The sequence below is a fragment of the Vulpes vulpes genome, chromosome 7 (genome assembly GCF_048418805.1).
Source record: "Vulpes vulpes isolate BD-2025 chromosome 7, VulVul3, whole genome shotgun sequence".
Classification (NCBI taxonomy): domain Eukaryota; kingdom Metazoa; phylum Chordata; class Mammalia; order Carnivora; family Canidae; genus Vulpes; species Vulpes vulpes.
The window spans coordinates 4,702,661-4,723,874 of NC_132786.1; the positions used below are offsets into that span (position 1 = coordinate 4,702,661).

The window sequence follows — 21,214 nt, forward strand, 5'->3', positions numbered from 1 at the left end:
AGTCATTTCCACCTCTAAGTCTAGCTGTGCCAACATATGCGTGAGCATTTCTCACTTAAATTATTACAAACTTGCATAGTAGATTTGAAGAATCAGATTTGTCCATCATCTGCTTGGGTGTTATTGCCTTACTTGCCTGCCCTGTATTCTTTCTTGATTCTTGGAAACTGTTCTAGCTGCAGACTCATCATGATGAGACCCAGGCCATTGTGAACCTACTACCCAGGTTGACAATAGCCTTGGGTTTTATGAACTCTCCTGTTCTTTAGCCATTCTATACTTCTGCTTTCAGAAGTAAACTATTCTTCTACAGATCTCTGTGTGAACTCTGTATACTTCTGCTTTCGGAAGTAAACTATTCTTAAAGATTCTTAAAGTTGTAAGGACTTTTAAACTTTTTATTTTGTCAAGATTTTCTTAAAATATTTCAGTTACAAATCAGCTCTGTTACCTTTATTCATAACACTGTTTTAAAGCAGAAGAAATTGTCTTAATGAAAGTTATGTTGCTAGTTTGTTTCCAAAAGGCAAAAAAACGAACAAAAACCAAAAAAACAAAAAAACAAAGATAAACCTCTAAAATAATGAATCATCGTTTAAATAAAAATAGCTTAATCTAAATTTTTGCTTCCGTTCCTTATGATGTACAAGCTAGGAAAAATAAAGTGACAGTGTTCTTGTCTTGTAGGACATGCTGTCACAGATAGCTGAAGAGGCTTACGTCAGTAGAACAGTTTAAAGTGACCTGGAATACAGACAACTCTTCCAGTTTTAGTATTAGTGAGTTCCCATGAAGTTTTCCCAAGATACCAGCAATTGTTCCATGAGGAAGACTTTGTAATATTTTCTTTTTTTTCCCTCTTAAAAGTTTCCTTCTTTTTTTATTTATTTATTTTTATTTTTTATTGGAGTTCAATTTGCCAACATATAGCATAACACCCAGTGCTCATCCCGTCAAGTGCCCCCCTCAGTGCCCATCACCGATTCGCTCCAACCCCCCGCCCTCCTCCCCTTCCACCACCCCTTGTTCGTTTCCCAGAGTTAGGAGACTCTCATGTTCTGTCACCCTCTCTGATATTTTCTCTCATTTTTTCTCCTTTCCCCTTTATTCCCTTTCACTATTTTTTATATTCCCCAAATGAATGAGACCATAGAATGTTTGTCCTTCTCCGACTGACTTACTTCACTCAGCATAATACCCTCCAGGTCCACCCACGTCGAAGCAAATGGTGGGTATTTGTCGTTTCTAATGGCTGAGGAATATTCCATTGTATACATAGACCACAGCTTCTTTATCCATTCATCTGTCGATGGACACCGAGGCTCCTTCCACAGTGTGGCTCTAGTGGACATTGCTGTTACAAACATCGGGGTGCAGGTGTCCCAGTGTTTCACTGCATCTGTATCTTTGGGGTAAATCCCCAGTAGTGCAACTGCTGGGTCGTAGGGCAGGTCTATTTTTAACTCTTTGAGGAACCTCCACACAGTTTTCCAGAGTGGCTGCACCAGTTCACATTCCCACCAATAATGCAGGAGGGTTCCCCTTTCTCCACATCCTCTCCAACATTTGTTGTTTCCTGTCTTGTTAATGTTCCCCATTCTCACTGGGGTGAGGTGGGATCTCATTGTGGTTTTGATTTGTATTTCCCTGATGGCCAGTGATGCGGAGCATTTTCTCATGTGCCTGTTTGCCATGTCCATGTCTTCCTCGGTGAGATCTCTGTTCATGTCTTTTGCCCATTTCATGATTGGATTGTTTGTTTCTTTGCTGTTGAGTTTAATAAGTTCTTTATAGACCTTAGATACTTGCCCTTTATCTGATACGTCATTTGCAAATATCTTCTCCCATTCTGTAGGTTGTCTTTCAGTTTTGTTGACTGTATCCTTTGCTGTGCAGAAGCTTTTTATCTTGATGAAGTCCCAGTAATTCATTTTTGCTTTTGTTTCTCTTGCCTCCATGGATGTGTCTTGCAAGAAGTTGCTGTGGCCAAGTTCAAAAAGGGTGTTGCCTGTGTTCTCCCCTAGGATTTGATGGAATCTTGTCTCACATTTAGATCTTTCATGCATTTTGAGTTTATCTTTGTGTCTGGTGTAAGAGAGTGGTCCAGTTTCATTCTTCTACTGTCCAATGTTCCCAGCACCATTTATTGAAGAGACTGTTCTTTTCCCAGTGGATAGTCTTTCCTGCTTTGTTGAATATTAGTTGACCATAATGTTGAGGGTCCACTTCTGGATTCTCTATTCTGTTCCATTGATCTATGGGTCTGTTTTTGTGCCAGTACCACACTGTCTTGATGACCACAGCTTTGTAGTACAACCTGAAATCTGGCATTTGTGATGCCCCCAGCTGTGTTTTTCTTTTCTAATATTCCCCTGGCCATTCAGGGTCTTTTCTGAGTCCACACAAATCTTAGAGATGATTTGTTCCAACTCTCTGAAGAAAGTCCATGGTATTTTGATAGGGATTGCATTAAATGTGTAAATTGCCTTGCGTAGCATTGACATTTTCACAATATTAATTCTTTCAATACATGAGCATGGAATATTTTTCCATCTCTTTGTGTCTTCTTCAGTTTCTTTCAGAAGTGTTCTGTAGTTTTTAGGGTATAGATCCTTTACCTCTTTGGTTGGGTTTATTCCTAGGTATCTCATGCTTTTGGGTGCAATTGTAAATGGGATTGACTCCTTCCTTAATGTCTCTTTCTTCAGTCTCATTGTTAGCATATAGAAAGACTTCTGGGCATTGACTTTGTATCCTGCCACACTGCCGAATTGCTGTATGAGTTCTAGGAATCGTCGGGTGGAGTCTTTTGGGTTTTCTATGTACACTATCATGTCATCTGCAAAGAGGGAGAGTTTGACTTCTTTTTTGCCAATTTGAATGCCTTTCATTTCTTTTTGTTGTCTGATTTCTGAGGCGAGGACTTCTAGGACTATGTTGAATAGCAGTGGTGAGAGTGGACATCCCTGTCTTATTCCTGATCTTAGGAGAAAAGCTCCCAGTGTTTCCTCATTGAGAATGATATTTGCTGTGGGCTTTTCATAGATGGCTTAAGATACTGAGGAATGGTCCCTCTATCCCTATACTCTGAAGAGTTTTGATCAGGAATGGATGCTGTATTTTGTCAAATGCTTTCTCTGCATCTATTGAGAGGATCATATGGTTCTTGTTTTTTTTTTTTTTTTCTTGCTGATATGATCAATCACGTTGATTGCTTTATGAGTGTTGAACCAGCCTTGCATCCCGGGGTTAAATCCCACTTGGTCATGGTGAATAATCTTCTTAATGTATTGTTGGATCCTATTGGCTAGTATCTTGTTGAGAATTTCTGCATCTGTGTTCATCAGGGATAGTGGTCTATAATTCTCCTTTTTGGTGGGGTCTTTGTCTGGTTTTGGAATTAAGGTGATGCTGGCCTCACAGAACGAGTTTGGAAGTACTCCATCTCTTTCTATCTTTGCAGGTTTATGAGGATTGCTTCAATATCCTCCCTGGTTATTGGCCGGTTCAGGTTTTCTATTTCTTCCTGTTCCAGTTTTGGTAGTTTGTGGTTTTCCAGAAATGTGTCCATTTCTTCTAGAGTGCCTAATTTATTGGTGTATAGCTGCTCATAATGTTTTTAAAATCGTTTTTATTTCCTTGGTATTGGTGGTGATCTCTCCTTTCTCATTCATGATTTTACTAATGTGAGTCTTTTCTCTCTTCTTTTTAATAAGGCTGGCTAATGGTTAATCTCTCTTATTAATTCTTTCAAAGAACCAACTCCTGGTTTTGTTAATCTGTTCCACAGTTCTTCTGGTGTCTATTTTATTGAGTTCTGCTCAAATCTTTATTAACTCTCTTCTTCTGCTGGGTGTAGGATCTATTTGCTGTTTTTTCTCCAGCTCCTTTAGGTGCAAGGTTAGCTTTTCCATTTGACTTCTTTCCAGTTTTTGGATGGATGCTTGTATTGTGATATATTTCCCCCTCAGGACTGCTTTTGCTGTATCCCAAAGATTTTGAACAGTTGTATCTTCATTCTCATGAGTTTCCATGAATCTATTTATTCTTCTGTAATTTCCTGGTTGACCCTTTCATCTTTTAGCAGGCTGGTCCTTAACCACCACGTGTTTGAAATCCTTCCAAACTTCTTCTTGTGATTTAGTTCCAATTTCAAAGCATTATGGTCTGAAAATATGCAGGGGACGATCTCAATCTTTTGGTATCGGTTAAGACCTGATTTGTGATCCAGTATGTGGTCTATTCTGGAGAAAGTCCCATGTGCACTAGAGAAGAATGTGTATTCAGTTGCGTTTGGATGTAAAGTTCTGTAAATATCTGTGAAATCCATCTGGGCCAGTGTATCATTTAAAGCTCTTGTTTCTTTGGATATGTTGTGCTTAGAATATCTGTCATTTGCAGAAAGTGCCATGTTGAAGTCTCTCAGTATAAGTGTATTATTATCTAAGTATGTCTTAACTTTAGTTATTAATTGATTGATATACTTGGCAACTCCCACATTCGGGGCATAAATATTGATGATTGTTATGTCCTCTTGTTGGATAGATCCTTTAAGTATGATATAGTGTCCCTCTTCATCTCTTACTACAGTCTTTAGGATAAACTTTAATTTATTTGATTTAAGGATGGCAAGCCCTGCTTTCTTTTGAGGACCATTTGAATGGTAAATGGTTCTCCAACCTTTTATTTTCAGGCTGTAGGTGTCCTTATGTCTAAAGTCAGTCTCCTGTAGACAGCAAATAGATGGGTCTTGCTTTTTTATCCAGTCTGAAACCCTGCGTCTTTTGATGGGGTCATTAAGCCCATTTTCACATTCAGAGTTACCTTTGAAAGATATGAATTTAGTGTCATCATGATACCTATTCAGTCCTTGTTTTTGTAGGTTGTTCCCTTAGACTTCCTCTTCCTCTTCCTCTTCCAGAGTTGCCCTTAATATTTCTTGCAGAGCTGGTTTGGTGGTCACATATTCTTTCAGTTCCTGCCTATCTTGGAAGCTCTTCATCTCTCCTTCTATTCTGAATGAGAGCCTTGCTGGATAAAGTATTCTTGGCTGCAGGTTCTTCTCATTTAGGACCGTGAATATATCCTGCCAACCCTTTCTGGCCTGCCAGGTCTCTGTGAGAGGTCTGCTGTTCATCTGATATTTCTCCCCATAAAAGTTAGAGATTTCTTGTCTCTTGTTGCTTTATGGATATTCTCCTTATCTCTGGAATTTGCAAGTTTCACTATTAAGTGTCGAGGTGTTGAGCAGTTTTTATTGATTTTAAGGGGGGATCTCTCTATTTCCCGGATCTGAATGCCTGTTTCCCTTCCTGGGTTAGGAAAGTTCTCAGCTATGATTTGTTCAAATACATATTCTGGACCTCTGTCCCTTTCGGCGCCCTCGGGAACCCCAATTAAACATAAATTTTTCCTTCTGAGGCTATCATTTATTTCCCTTAACCTATCCTCATGATCTTTTGTTTTTCTCTTTTTTCCTCAGTTTCCCTCCTTGCCATCAACTTGTCTTCTATGTCACTCACTTGTTCTTCTACCTTGTTAACCCTCGTAGGTAGGACCTCCAGTTTGGATTGCATCTCATTTAATTGATTTTTAATTTCTGCCTGATTAGATCTAAATTCTGCAGACATGAAGTCTCTTGAATCCTTTATGCTTTTTTCTAGAGTCACCAGTAGCTTTATAATTGTGCTTCTGAATTGGCTTTCTGACATTGAATTGTAATGCAAATTTTGTAACTCTGTGGGAGAGAGGGCTGTTTCTGATTCTTTCTTTTGAGGTGAGTTTTTCCTTCTAGTCATTTTGCTCAGTGCAGAGTGGCCAAAAACAAGTTGTACTTGATAGAAGCGTGAACTCTTCTCACTGTAGCATTCCAGCTGTTCTCTCTTTAAATCTCAGGCTGAATTCGTAGGTTTTCAGGATGATTTGAAAGTTATCTAGGTAATTTGGTGGGGACAGGTGATTTGGGGAGCCTACTCTTCTGCCATCTTGCTCCCTCCCCCTGTAATATTTTCATAGGCTTAACTGTCTACATGATTATTTTGATGACATACATTGAGAGAAATGTTCTTCCCCTACCCAGGTTTAGATTTTTTTTTCTAATAATTGCTACTTAATATATTTGTTGGTTGTTTTTCTTTGACAAATATGATAGGCAGGTGTGGCTTTCCAACTTTATATGATTATTAGAGATTACATATATTTCTCCAATAAGGAGTGGGCTCATATAGTACATAAATGTTGCATAGAGGTTAGATATTGGAAAGGTAGAAATTAAAGATGCCATGAAATATTATGTCTGGGTAAATGAGAGTGGGAAATTTTCACCGGCAGAGTTTCTGTGTACATGTTCCATCAATTACTGAGTGAAAGAGAGGTAGTGATATCTCCAACTGTAATTATGGACAGGTACATTTCTCCTTTCAGTTCTAGAAAATTTTGCTGCATTTATTTTGAACCTCCAATTAGTCCATACAATTAAGAGTCTTAAAGTTTCTGGATGAGCTGACCCGTTTCTGAGTGCATAATAACCCTTTTTCATCCGAGTAAATTCCTTGTTCTGAAGTCTATTTTGTCTGAATTAAATAACAGTTTTGGTTCTTTTAAAAAAAAATTGTTTAAATGTTTCATATTTTCTGTGTGGGTTTAACCAATTCATGTCTTTATTTTTAAAATGACTTTCTTATAGACAGCCTACAGTTGGATATTCTTTCATTTCACAAAACAATCTCTGTATTTTAATTGGTAATAATATTGTTTAATACTATTGATAAGGATGGATTAAAATACCATTTTGGTAGCTGTTTCCTAATTTTTCTATCTGTTCTTTGTTTCTTTATCCTGTTCTACCATTTTTGGTTAAGAAGATTTTTAAAAATTCCATTTTATCTATCTACTTATTTTTAGCTTGAAAATATTTTAAATATTGTTTTAGGGCTTCTGGTGTACATTCTTAAGTAATAAGAACCTATTTTCACATAATATTATATACCATTTCATATGTGGAGCTAAGGACCTTACATTCCCAATGGCTTTTTCCATCCATTATACATTTTTGTCATATATTTTATTTTTATATGTGTTACAAACACACACTACATTGCTACCCTTTTGCTTTAAATAGTTGTTTTTTAGAACAGTTAATATTAATGGAATATGTTATATTTTTGTTCCATTTCCACATTTTTGTGTGTATCCTTTCTTCTGTCCAGTGTTATAATATACCTACCTGAAAGTCTCATTTAACATTTCTTTCAGGGCAAATCTATTGGCAGTTAATTCACTCAGTTTTCGCCTGTCTGAAAGTCGTTATTTCTCCTTCAGCTTTGAAGGATATTTCCCTCAGTTGCCAATAAACACTCTGGTACAGGAGTGAGCAAAGGCACAAGAGCAAATGTCAGTTTTCCGTTATTACATAAAAGTTCTGGTTAGCAAACAATAATCATGTTGTATTGAGCATCATTAATCCAAGGATTAGTAAATATTGTCTCAGCAAATTAAAATGGTTGAGTTAATGAGAATTAGGCAGCTACTTTTAATGACTTGAACTTAGGTGTAAGTAAGCCCATGTAAACATAAAACTGCATCTCTTATGTTAACGATCTTGGAGCAGAAGGAGCAGGGAAGGGTAGGAGAAATTTTGAATGAAAATTGATTCTTGGACTTGGGAGACCACTGTGGTATCATAGCCTGCACGATTTCATAATGTATTTATTGAGCTATGACTGAATTCCTTGGCTTCTGCCTCTGCCCTAACAGCCAGAAATGTGAACCTACTAGTGATTAAGATCATGGTCCAAAAAAGAGTCAATGTCCACTTCCAGTCACAGTCATTAAGAAATTAAAGACTCATCCTTGTTTTAAGAAGGGAAATTTAGAGTGGACAATAGGCAGGACCGTTTATTTTTTCTACTAATTCATCTAAAAATCAGCATTTTTTTTTCCTTTTCAGAGGAAAGTGTTGATTCGTCATTTTCCACATGCGAAGTTTAAGGAAAATTGGAATAAGATCTGTTACCTTGTCTTAAGTCACTACAGCCAATTCAGGGAACAAAGAGAAGAAAATAAACTTTTAAAGAATTCTCAGGTTCATTTACAAAGAAACAACTTTTTATTCCTCCATGAGCAATGTGATTTAGGTCATATTGTAAGTTCTTCTTCATGTTTTTAGCAGATTTCCTGTATCTATGATTATTAGTTGACTCATAAGTAATTTCCTCCAAGATTTTAAAAAGTCAGGTAACTGCTCTTTTGCTGCTGGAAGAATAGCAGCTTACAGTGATACAGAAAATGCAATTCAATAGCTAAGTTTGAAACATGAGATGAGAAACGTGAGCAGAACATGAGTGTGTGTAGGTGATTAATGCCTTGGGCTTCTCTACAGACCTGAAGTCTCTCGGTACACAAATTACCATAGGAGACCACCTGTGCCACACTTCCTCACATTCTCATGTTGCTAGGATCTCTCTCTCTCTCTCTCTCTCTCTCTCTCTCTCTCTCTCTCTCCAGGCCCTTGTTCTCCAGTGCTGTGCTCTCCTAGTGATTGACAGTCTGTTTCTTCCCTCACACCTTGTGTTCCTCTCTCTGCCTTTGGCTCCTGCCGTCCCGCTGGTGATGCAGACAACCCTCTGGGTTCTTGAATCTTCCTGCTTAGCTCTAAGAAATACAAACAAAGCCAGATGTTGTAACTGTGAACTTTCTGTTTAGACACAGTTTGTCAGTTTTTGTGAAAGCACTTTCTGTCAAAAGTCTGTCATAGGATTTCATAAGAAAGAAGAAAATGTTTAAAAATGCAAAATGTGGGCTTGAATATTTGAAGGCAGACTCAAAGGAAGGACCTCAAATGACCATAGTAATGAGACGACTATAATAATAACATAATGTATTTGCTTCTCTTGTTGTCACTTTAGGAAATTGCAGCTTACAGCGATTAAGTTAAGTGGCCTCATGTATGCATTCATAAAAGAGTAGAATCAAGATTTGATTCCTTCTGGAACATCAAGCCTATGTCCTTTCCTCTACAAAGTCAGTGCTACAACATGGTGGCAGATTTTCTAGACTGTTAAAGGTCGGCATTTCTTGGCCATCTAGAAAACATATTCAGGAAAAAAACCCCAAAACCTTAAATGTGAAAAATCGTAAGTATAACTTGAATTTAGTATATGGAATATATATCACCAGTTTAAATATTATGGAAAATAACTTTCAAAAGTAAGTCCAGAAGTGGGTGGGGGATGGGTGATATAGATAAAGGGGAGAAACAAGAAATCCAATTGTGAAAGACCAATGGACTCTAAAAAGCAAAACAAATGAATAAACAAAGAGCAGAATCAGACCTATAAATAGAGAACTGATAGTTGCCAGAGGGGAAGGGAGTAGAGGGAATTATCAAAATGGGTGAGAGAAGTGGAAGATACGGGTTTCCAGTTATGGAATGGATTAGCCACTGGAATTAAAGGTATAGGGTGAGGAATATAGTCAGTGATGTTATAACAGTGTATGGCGGCACTTGTGGTGAGTATGGCATAATGCAGAGACGTTCAATCACTATCTTACACCTGAAAGTTATGTAAATTTTGTGTTAACTAGGCAATTTTTTAAATATTTTCAAAATACGAGAAAGCTAAAATTATTAAATTTTCAATGTGTCAGTCTTTTATTTTGGAAATATAGAGTGGGTTTTGTCCAAACTTAGAAAATAGCACTTTCTCATGAAAGCATGTAGCATGAAATAGCATGAAAGTGCTATTTTCTCATGAAATAAACCAATGAATTCTAAGGCAAAAATGAAATCACATGATTATATCCATAGAAGCTGAAAAGTGTTTGAAAAAAATCAGTATTTATTCTTCATTTTTAAAAATCCATCAGCTATGTGTAGATGTTTACTTATCTATCTCAGATAATTTTTAATGAAGAAAAATCTGTCATTCCCTTTAAAGTTAAGAAAAATGCCCTCTGTCTAAACTACTGACTATTCAACTGGAAATATTAACATTTAATTAACCACAAGTAAAATGAAGTATTAAAATCAGAAAAAATAGAAAAATATTGCCAATGATATAATCACTTATGTGGAAAACCCTAGAGAGTGAGAGATTTGTCTTAAAAACAGTACAAAGAATAAGGCATACGTACTGTGGCATATTAAATTTATGTATAGGTAGCATTTGATTTCATCTTTACTACCAATCCGATAGAAAAATCACATATGTAAGAAAATTTAAAACCTAAAATTGGATGTAAAGGGAAAAGCATATCAAGATTTTGTATGAGATTACTCAACATCACTAAAATATTCATTGTCCCTGGTTTAATTCATAAATTTACGTGACATCTGTAAAACTACTTGAAGTAATTCAATCAGTATCTTCAATAAGTGAGGCTTGGGACAAAATACCCACCTAGAAAGAAAAATAAGCTTTGTACTGTACCTCACATCAAACACACAATTCCATTCATATTTTCTCAATTCCTGTGCAATTGTTTTCATACATTTGTTTTTATGCATATTGTAGAACACATGTTATAATAGTTGTTTACATAGTCCTATTTTTAAAAATATAAATAAAAAACATAAAATTTAACCATCAATTTAAATAAAATTTTACTGTATATAGCCATAGCCACAGAGGTAACATTTCCAGTGAATTCTATTCTTTCTTGAAGATTCCTATTTCCATCTGGTGTCATTTTTCTTCTGTCTAAAGGATTTATTTTAGACTTTTTGTAGTGCAGATCTGTTAGAAGTAAATTCCGTCAGCTTTTGTATGTTTGAAACAAATCCTGCTTTCATTTTTGAAATACGTTTTTTTCTGAATGTAGAATTATATGGTGATAATTTTTTTCCTTCAGAACTTTAGAGATTTTAGTATGCTGTCATCTCACTTGCATTGTTTCCACTGATATATCTGCTATTATTCTTACATTTTGTTCTATATAAGTAACATGCCTTTTGTTCTGCCTGCTTTCAAGACCTTATCACTTTATTTTGAGAAATTTGGTTACAGTGTGTCTTGGTGTCTTTTTTGTTCATATTTCTTGAGTTTAGAATCCATTAAGATTTTTAGATCTGTGAGGTTGTAGTTTGCATCAATTTTGAAAATGTTTTGATCACTGTTTCACTGTTTCTTCAAATATTTTTGTTGCCTTTCCTTTCTTTCAATGATTCCTTAAAATTCCCTAAAATCAATGAACTGGGGCAACAGTAGAACTAACTTCATTTGTTTCCTATCTGTTAGGGATTAGTGTCATTCATTGCCTGCTGTCTACTGTCCTGAAAACCACTTTCATCTATTTTTGTCTGGTGTTGTTGCTATTGTTGCCAGGAGGGTAAATTTGTCTTTTATTACACGTTAGCTGGAAGTAGAATCTCAAAGTTCTAAGATATTCTCAAGAAAATGCAACTCATTTATTATGAGCTATGTAGAAAATTAACTATTGCATATTTTGTATGCTTCCCTTTATAATAAGAACTATATTAATTGCTATTAACTAGTTTTCCTGGTTAGGTTAAAATATATTTTCAAAACATATTATGTATAATTGATGTTATATGAAAAGAAAATTGAAATATGAATTTCATTTTACACTAGTACTTTAAAATGCAGGAGATATAAAAATTCTGAGATTTGTTCTTGTTTAAGTAAAAATTTAATATGCGCTTTAAATGAATGCTAGTTACAACTTCAAATAGTACTGATAAATTTCAGAAATAGAGCTGACTCATCGAAATGGACATTTCACCAGCAAAATACATATATGCTTTTCAAAATTAAGCCAACACAAATGGAACACCAAATTAATCACTATATTTGTGTGATATGCACTATTATAATTCTCAGCTCTTGCTCATTCAACTTGATTCTGTAGTCCTCTCCATTTTTCCAATATTTAAACTGTCCCTGATGTGCTGGTGAAAATACACCTGGAGGTTCTTTCTACTCCTGTGCCTACTTGCAGATACACCTTTCATGACCGCTGCTCAGATTCCATGATGAAGTACTTTTTTCCCTCAATTCCTTCAGCAGAAGCCTACTGAAAGAGTTGGGAGAAACAATCCTTTGCTATTACCATGTGCTTGCTCATTTTCAGTTTAAGCCAACAAGACCTACTGGCTGTATTTCTGTATGGAGAAATAACACAGATTTCTTTAAGAAGTTACAAAGAAATAGAAAACATAACCAATTTGGTCTTACAAAAGTTCTGATATTGTTTGACCAGAAAGGCTATTTGAAAATTGATTTGTTAATTATAGAAGAGGATTTTTGTTAGTCTTGATAATTATAAGATTAATAACTACAGTAAAGATAACACTAGGGCTCGCGTGATGTCAGTTACATTACCTAATGTTTTTGAATGTAATTAATAATTTGAGTTTTCTGAAGATGAGATTAATTATCTCCATTTTATTGTTGTAAAAACTGGGATATACATTTATGGTCATGAACCTTGTCATAGATCACACCGAGACAGGTGAAGCTGGGACTAAAAACCAGAAACATGACATAGTCCTGGAACTCTCTTTCTCCTGTTACCTTACCTCTTATGCATACCTAATTTATAGAAATCAGTAGTTTTTTTCCTTGACAACTCAGTCATAAATAAAATGACTCTTATCTGCTATATATTTCTAATTACTATATTTTCATAACTTCAAAATTTTTATCTTTTACTCTAGAAATCTCTCCTAAAATGCCTCAAGCATCTCCACCTGGTCTTCAACATCATTATGAATGAGCTTTATTATTTTCACCACCACCTTCCAGTATGATTGTTTGAATATTTATATGAAGGTTGAAACTTTCAATGAGTATCTATAGTTGCTACTTCTATTTCCTTTTTTCCATTTTTTACTTCTACTTTTATTTGAAAGAATCCCAAAATTACAGCAGAGATGCAGGTATAATAAAAAAAATAAAACTTTTTTCCCCCAAAACCATTTGATAGTAAGTAGTTGATATGATACATTCTTGCCGCTGTGTAGTTTAATGTATTCTTCCTAGACACCAGGACTTTTTAAGCATAACTGCAGGACAACCATGAAAATCAAGAAGTTTATATGGTCTATTATTACCATCTAATCTTCAGATCCCATTCAAGTCCTTCCAGTAGTTTCAAAGTGCCCTTATAGCAAAAGGAAATAATTCTGAACTGCAAGTTCTCCTGAGTGTTCATGTCTCTAGTTTTCTCCAGTCTGGTTCAGTTGTACAATCTTTCTTTAACTTACATAACCTAGACACTTGTGAATGCGTAGACCAGTTTTATAGAATGTTTTACAACATGTGCTTGTGTGTTGTTTCTCATGGTTGGTTTCCAGTTGCATTCCTTCAAGTTAGTTTCTTCCACTGTGAAAGTAATACTCTGCTTTCTTCCCCAATTTTTTATTTACATTATAGTTAGTTAACATAGAGTGTAATATTGTTTTCAGGTGCAGAATTTAGTGATTCATCACATATAACACCCAGTGCTCATCACAAGTGCCTACCTTCATCCCCAGCACCCATTTAGCACATCCCCTGCCACCTCCTTCTGTCATTCCTTAGTTTGTTCTCTATTGTTAAGTCTCTTATGATTTGCTTCTCTTTTTTCTCTTTTTTCTCTACCCATATGTTCATCTGCTTTGTTTCTTAAATTCCACATATGAAATCATATGGTATTTATGATTTTATGACTGACTTATTTCACTTCATATAATACACTCTAGCTCCATCCATGTCATTGAAAATAGTAAGATTTCATTTTTTTCATGGATAATATTCTTGCATTAATTTTAGCCATTTTGATACATGTGAGGTGTATCTCATTGTGGTTTTGACTTGTATTTCCCTGATAATGAGTAACATTGAGCATCTTTTTATGTATCTGTTAGCCATCTGGATGTCTTCTTTTGAAAAATGTCTATTCATGTCTTCTATTTCTCAATGGATTGTTTTTTGACTGTTGAGTTTGAAAAGTTCTTTATAGATTTTGGATACTGATCCTTTCTCAGACATGTCATTTGCAAATATTTTCTCCCATTCCATAGGTTGTCTTTTGGTTTTGTTGTTTCCTTTGCTGTGCAGAAGCTTTTTATCTTGATGAAGTCCCAATAGTTCATTTTTGCTTTTGTTTCCCTTGCCTCCTACCACGTGTGTAGTAAGAAATTGTGTTGACTGAGGTCAAAGAAGTTGCTGCCTCAGTTCTTTCTAAAATTTTGATGAATCTCTGTCTCACATTTAGGTCTCTCATCCATTTTGAATTTATTTTTGTATTTGGTGTAAGAGAGTGGTCCAGTTTCATTCTTGTGCATGCAGATGCCCAGTTTTCCCAACAGCATTTGTTGAAAAGACTGTTTTGTTTTGTTTTGTTTTCCATTGGAGTGGAAGATTAGTTGACCATAGTTGTGAGTCCATTTCTTGGTTTTCTGTTCTTTTCCATTCATCTGTGTGTCTGTTCTTTTGCTAATACCATACTGTCTTGATGATTATAGCTTTGAAATTAGTATAGCTTAAAGTCTAGAATCATGGTACCTCCAGGGTTGCTTTTCTTTTTCAAGGTTGCTTTGGCTATTTAGAGTGTTTTGTGGATCCATACAAATTTTAGGATTGTTCTAGCTCTGTGAAAAGTGCTGGTGGCTTTTTTTTTTTTTAATTGGGATTGCATTAAATGTGTAGATTGCTTTGGGGAATATAGACATTTTAACAGTGTTTGTTATTCCAACCCATGTGCATAGAATGTTTTTCCATTTCTTTGTGTCCTCTTCAATTTCTTTCATAAGTATTCTATAGTTTTCAGAGCATAGATCTTTCACCTCTTTGGTTACATTTAGTCCTAAGTATCTTATGGTTTTTGGTGCAATTGCAAATGCAGTTGATTCCTTGGTTTCTTTTTCTGTTGATTCATTGTTGGTGGATAGAAATGCAATAGTTCTTCCTGATTTTATATCCTATGACTTTCCTGAATTTGTATATAAGTTCTAGCAGTTTTTTTGGTGGAGTATTTTGGGGTTTCTACACAGAGTATCATGTTGTCTGCAAGTAGTAGAAGTTTGACTTCTTCCTTGCCAATTCAAATGTCTTTTATTTATTTTTGTTGTCTGATTGCTGAGGCTAGGACTTCCACTATTATGCTAAATAGTAATGATGAGAGTGGACATCCATGTCATTTTCTTGACAATGGAGGAAAAACTCTCAGTTTTTCCTCACGAAAGATGATATTAGCTGTGGGTCTTTCATATATAGTCTTTATGTTGTTGAGTATGTTCCTTCCGTCACTACTTTGTTGAAGGTTTTTATCAAGAATGGATACTGAATTTTCTCAAATGCTTTTTCTGCATCTATTGAGAAGATCATATGGTTCTCATCCTTTCTTTTATTAATGTGGTGTGTCATGTTGATTGATGTACAAATATTGGACCACCCCTATAGCCCAGGAATAAATCCCATTTGATTGTGGTGAATAATTCTTTTAATATATTGTTGGAATCAATTTGCTAGTATCTTAATGAGAATTTTTGCATCCTTATTTGACAGTGATGTTGGTCTGTATTTCTCCTTTATAGTGGGGTCTTTTGTTTGGGGATCAAAGTAATGTTGGTCCTGTAGAATGAGTTTACTCATTCAAGGTCACTCAAATCTTACAGGAACTTTTCCTTCCTTTTCTATTTTTTGGAACAATTTGAAAAATTGGTATTAACTTCTTTTTATTTTTCTTTTTAAAGATTTTATTTATTTATTCATTAGGTCTAAAATGATTGTCTTGTAGGCAGCATATAGATAAGTCTTGTTTTTTTTTTTAAACAATCCATATTAATACCCTATCTTTTGATTGGAGTATTTTATCTATTTACATAAAGAGTAATTATTGAATAAGATACAAATTTGGTGCAATTAGGTTACCTGTAAAGTTGGTGTTTCTGGTAATGTTCTCTGGCTCAGATAAACATGCAAACTAATAAAACTGAAACAGGGAGAAGGAGAAAATTTCAATGGACCCATAACCAGGAAAGAAATTGAATCAGTCATCAAAAATCTCCCAAAAAACAAAAGTCCTGGGCCAGACAGCTTCCCGGTGGAATTCAACCAGACATTTAAAGAAGAGTTAGGGGGCACCTGGGTGGCTCAGTGGTCGAGCCTCTACCTTTGGTTCAGATTGTGATCTTGGGGTCCTGGGATTGAGTCCCACACTGGGCTCCCTACAAGGAGCCGGCTTCTCCCTCTGCCTGTGTCTCTGCCTCTCTCTCTCTGTGTGTCTCTCATGAATAAATAAATAAAATAAATAAATAAAAAATAATGAAAATAAGATTTAATAAACCTTCTGCCCCTTTTCCTTCTCTTCCTCTTCTGGGACTCCAATTATATGAATGTTATTATACTTTAAAGAGTCACTGAGCTAAGTCCACATTCTTTTTTCTTTTTCCTAAGTCCACATTCTTGATCCAATACTTTTCTTTGACTATTCAGTTTTATTATTTTCCAGGATTTTTATCTTCTGTAGTGTTGATTTATTTCTTTTCTTCAGGGATCCCTGGGTGGCGCAGCGGTTTAGCGCCTGCCTTTGGTCCAGGGTGCGATCCTGGAGACCCGGGATCGAATCCCACATCTGGCTCCCGGTGCATGGAGCCTGCTTCTCCCTCTGCCTGTGTCTCTGCCTCTCTTTCTCTCTCTGTGTGTGACTATCATAAATAAATTAAAAAAAAATATTTCTTTTCTTCATTCATCCTCATTCTCATTGCATCCAATTGGTTTTGCATCTAAGTTATAGCTTTTTTTATTATGGCCTGACTAGCTTTTAGCTCTTTTATCTCTACAATAAGGAATTCTCTAGTGTCTTCTATGCTTTTCTCAAGCCCAGATAGTATCCTTATGATTGTGGTTTTAAATTCCCATTCAAGCATCTTACTTATATCAGTTTTGGTGAAATTCTTGGCCATTGCTTTTTCCTGTTCTTTTCTTTGGGGTGAATTCTTCCATCTTGTCATTTTGTCTAAGTCACTGTTTTGTTTTGTTTTATTTTGTTTTGTTTTTGCTTGTTTGTTTTTGTTTTTGCGATTGTTAGGAAAGCCTGTTGTATCCCTGCTCCTAAGAGTAATGGCCATATTAAGAAGAGGTCCTATATTGTCTTGGGACTGGTACTTCAGGAGGTGGTTCAGAAAGTACACTCGGCTGTTGTGGTTTGGCTACTCTTTCCCTCAGGTCAGTCCTCTGCTGAGTTTCTTCTTACCTGCAGTGGGGGGTGTTTGGATTTTGTTCACTGTGTGACAAGTTTTAACTAGGTGTGTTTCACAGGAAGAGGAGCTTGGTGTAAGCAGCTCTGACCTCCACTGGGAAGCACTGTGTTGCTCACTGAAACCAGTCATTGCTGATGGGCAGGTGGGGAAGAAAGGGCATCACCTTGCTGTGTTGTTCCAGAGTGGAAAGTTCCTTCATACCACAGTCCAGGATGCCCTCAGAGAAGAGCACAAAGTCACCCCTCTTGGTCTCTGGCTTCCATCAGATCCCTTTGTCGGTGTCTGAGCTGTCTCCCTGCCAGGCAGTTCTGTACTCTTGTATTTTATCTTGGGCACACTGCTGAGTTTCAAAACTTCATATTTTAGGAACATGCAGGTTCTTGCTGCACTGTGGCTGGTGCCAATTTGTTGCAGAAGTCAGACCCTGCAATGATTCAATTTATGATAAAGTGCAGCAAGAGGCCGGCACCAAGGTTTCCTACCCTCAGCTGGTACCTATTACTAGGCTAGTGAATATAGCAGCACCTTAGCACTACAAGTTCTTTTGTTCCTAAAGAGGCCTTGACACCACTCCCAGATGCACTCCAAGAAGGGGAACTCATTCTCCTTTTGTGACCCAGGTGATCTTCAGATCATGCTGCCCACAGGAGCACTGCTAAGCCACCAGGTATAACTGTTATGATGGTGCGGATTTCTCTTTTCTTTTTAAAGATTTTATTTGTTTTGAGAAAGAGAGAGACAGAGACAGAGCACAAGCAGGTGGAGGGGCAGAGGTAGAGGGAGAAGGAGAGGGGGACAGATAAATTCTTAGCTGAGTGGGGAGCCAAACTTGGGGCTCGATTCCAAGACCCTGAGATCATGACATGAACCGAAGGCAGACACTTAACCTAACCAACTGAGCCATCTCGGCACCCTAATTATGCAGATTTATAAAATTTCAGACTTTGAGCTCCATTGCTTAAAAAACAAATTATGGTAGTCAGCCATCACCTTTTTCCAATGGTTTTGGGGAAGAGTTTTTCTCGTGCAATCCTGTGTGTGCTGCTTTCACTCTTTCTCTCTTTTGCGCTCTCCTCTGTCCACGATCAGGGCCCCGTCCCCTCTGTAGCATCTGTACTTCTTCTCTCCCCCAAATCAAGATGCAGTTTGTTATCAGTCCTCAGACTGATTTCTGAGTGTTGAGAATGATTTATCTAACTGTGTTCAAGGGCCGAGGCAAGTGTACAGCCCCCCTACTTCTCGACCATCTTAACTCCTATTGTTTTTCCTTAAAGTTTTAGTTTAAATTCCAGCTAGTTAACATATAGCGTAATACTAGTTTTATTAGAATTTTATGATTCATCACTTACTCATCACAAGCACTCTCCTTATTCCACAGCACCCATGTAATTCATCCTCCTGCCCACTTCATTCTGTTTTTATCATTGCACCCTATGAAGATGTACATCAATTTGACCTGTCCCCTTATTGGTTACAGTAAATCCTTTGTCAGAGTTCTCAATTGTCAGACTTCTTGTCAGTCAATAAGTATTTTGTGGGGAACTACCTTGACCTTGTGGAAATATCTTGTCCCTTACAAATGTTCAAGATATCCAATTCAATATATTCAAATTGGCCTATGGCTTCCTATTTTTAAAAAAATGATCATAGTTTGTTACTATCATTTTTAATCTCAAATTGCCCAAGGTCAGCCAATGGGAATGCATTTAATTTGGCTTCTGTGTCCTTTTAACATTTTTGCTTTCTTCTCTGAAAACTGCTTCTCCAGAACAAGATGTTCCAGGCTCATCTTATCCTTTAACTGCTCTAGCCCTTGAGTTTGCTATTTCCTCAAGGTGTCTGCTTACCTTTTTTAGTAGAAAATAATGTTAGGAAACAAAAATCCATGTGCTAGGTCTCTTCATTGTTCTAAGGGTGTTTCTGTTCAAGCTCCTTCAGCAGATAGAACTGGAATGTGTGTGTGTGTGTGTGTGTACCTTTTTATGGCTATTTCTCTACATGTCTATTTTTTAAGATTTTATATATTTATTTGTGAGAGGAGGGACACAAGCAGAGGGAGAATTCCACGGAGACCTGCATGTGGGACTCGATCCCAGGACCCTGGGATCATGACCTGAGCCAAAGGCAGATGCTCAACCACTGAGCCACCCAGGTCCTCTTTTATCTATATATCTATTGCTGTATATTGAAGCTGTGAGTTCATACTAATACCTCCAATTTCAATCAATTTGTAGGGTTTATTCTAATGTTATCTGTTACTTATTTTTCTAATAGTGAGAAACTTCTAACATTTAACATTCTCATTAATATTAAAATATTTCTTTAGCAGTCCCCTTCTGTGTGGCCTATTTCTGATAACCACCATTGTCTCCTCCCCTGCATACATGCCCTCCTCATGCCATTTGGCTTTGCCACCCTCCCTAAGCTATTTCTACTGTCAATATGTGAATGTTTTCCTCATCCCACCTTTAGGCTGACACTCAGTTCTGGATGCCTCAATGCTTTGATGCCCTTAAAACTCTACATACGGTCTAATACCCTGGACCCTTTTCCTCTATAACACCTTTTCCACCCTGTTCTCAGCCATTGTAACTATCTTCCCACCAATGTAGAAACTTATCTCATCAAGCTCCTCCTAATGGTTTGAGGTTTGAATTATTCAGGAAGAGAAGGAGAAACCTCTTTTTTTTTTTTTTTTTTTGTAAATAAATCCAAATCAGTAATGTTTCACTCACAGGATTCCACCAAGCATGTATTGCCAGAGGGACAAATCCAACTCTCAAAAGTCCAGTCCTTTTCTAGTTTGACCCATTAGCAACATTGGACCCAGTTAAACACTTTGTCCTCCTTCATATACATTCCATAGTTGACTTCCAGGATACCACACTCTTGTGTTTCTCTTCCTGTTATTCCATTTCAGACTTATTTTCTGGATCTTCCTCTGTCCTCTGACCTCTTCATATTAAGGTGTCCTATATTCAGACCTTGATACTATTCACATATTCGTGTACTTTTTTGGTAATATCATTCTTCCCATCTCCGCTGCTAACACCCTGCAAAGACCCATCATCTCCCCTGAATTTCTGCAAAGACCTCCTAACTGGCCTCCCTGCTTTTAGAATTGCTTTTAAGTGGTTGGTTCTTAATATATGAGAGCAATTCTTTTAAATCAAAAGCTAAACATTTTCTACTCAAAACCTGTGATAGCTCCTTATTTTGTTTAGAATAAATTCCTAAATGTCTACCAAGGCTTTCAAGATCCCACAAGATCTGGCTTCATTGTTCCTAGTAAGACCAGATTACTTAATACTCTATTCATTTTGCTCCAGCTATGCGAACCTCCTTGCTATCCCTAAAAACACAGCAGGCAGGTTGATGACCTTGTGTCCTTTGTACTATGCACTTGTTGTTTCTTTCTAGAATTCTGTTTCACCAGACATTTTTATAGCTAACCACCTCACTTCCTATCAGTGGTCAAATGTCACCTTGTCAACAAAACTGTTATAATCAACTTTCTTAAAATTCTAATCTGTGCATGGACGTTGTAACCTTTAGTGTTTTCCATTTACCTTCTCTTGCTTTGCTTTCATAAAAACGTGTTCAATGGCATTCATCTCATTCTAGCATACTATATAGTTGTTTTTATGTTAGTTTTTTGAAAATGAAATATCCATATTGAAAATCCATTTTTTATAATGAGATACATAACTTTCTACATCATTTTACCACTGCCTAGACTCCAGGGCAATTTCTTACTACTTTCATCTCTAATCTTATTTCCTAACAATATTGCATAATATCTAATTTTCCCAACTTAACAATATCACATTGTGTTTCCATCTTATTTATCTTTACAATTTTGCTAAGGCCCAGACTTTTGCATGGAGCCCTCTCTTACATTTCTTCTCTCAGATACATTACTCAGCACAAATTAATCTACATAAATTAATCAATTGGCACAAATTAATTAAGCTGCACAAATTCCAAAGTTTGGTTGTTCATCCATTC

The 21,214-nt window shown here is 36.4% G+C and overlaps 1 protein-coding gene across 1 annotated transcript in view; it reads right to left on the reverse strand.

Annotated features, from left to right (window-relative positions):
• Positions 1–17,335, reverse strand: part of LOC112934850 (protein FRG1) — a 46,372-nt gene extending 29,037 nt beyond the window's left edge. Inside the window, 1 exon segment of the mRNA XM_072764942.1 lies at positions 17,200–17,335. Within this exon segment, the coding sequence (XP_072621043.1) occupies positions 17,200–17,335 (136 nt within the window).
• Positions 17,336–21,214: the final 3,879 nt, after the last annotated feature.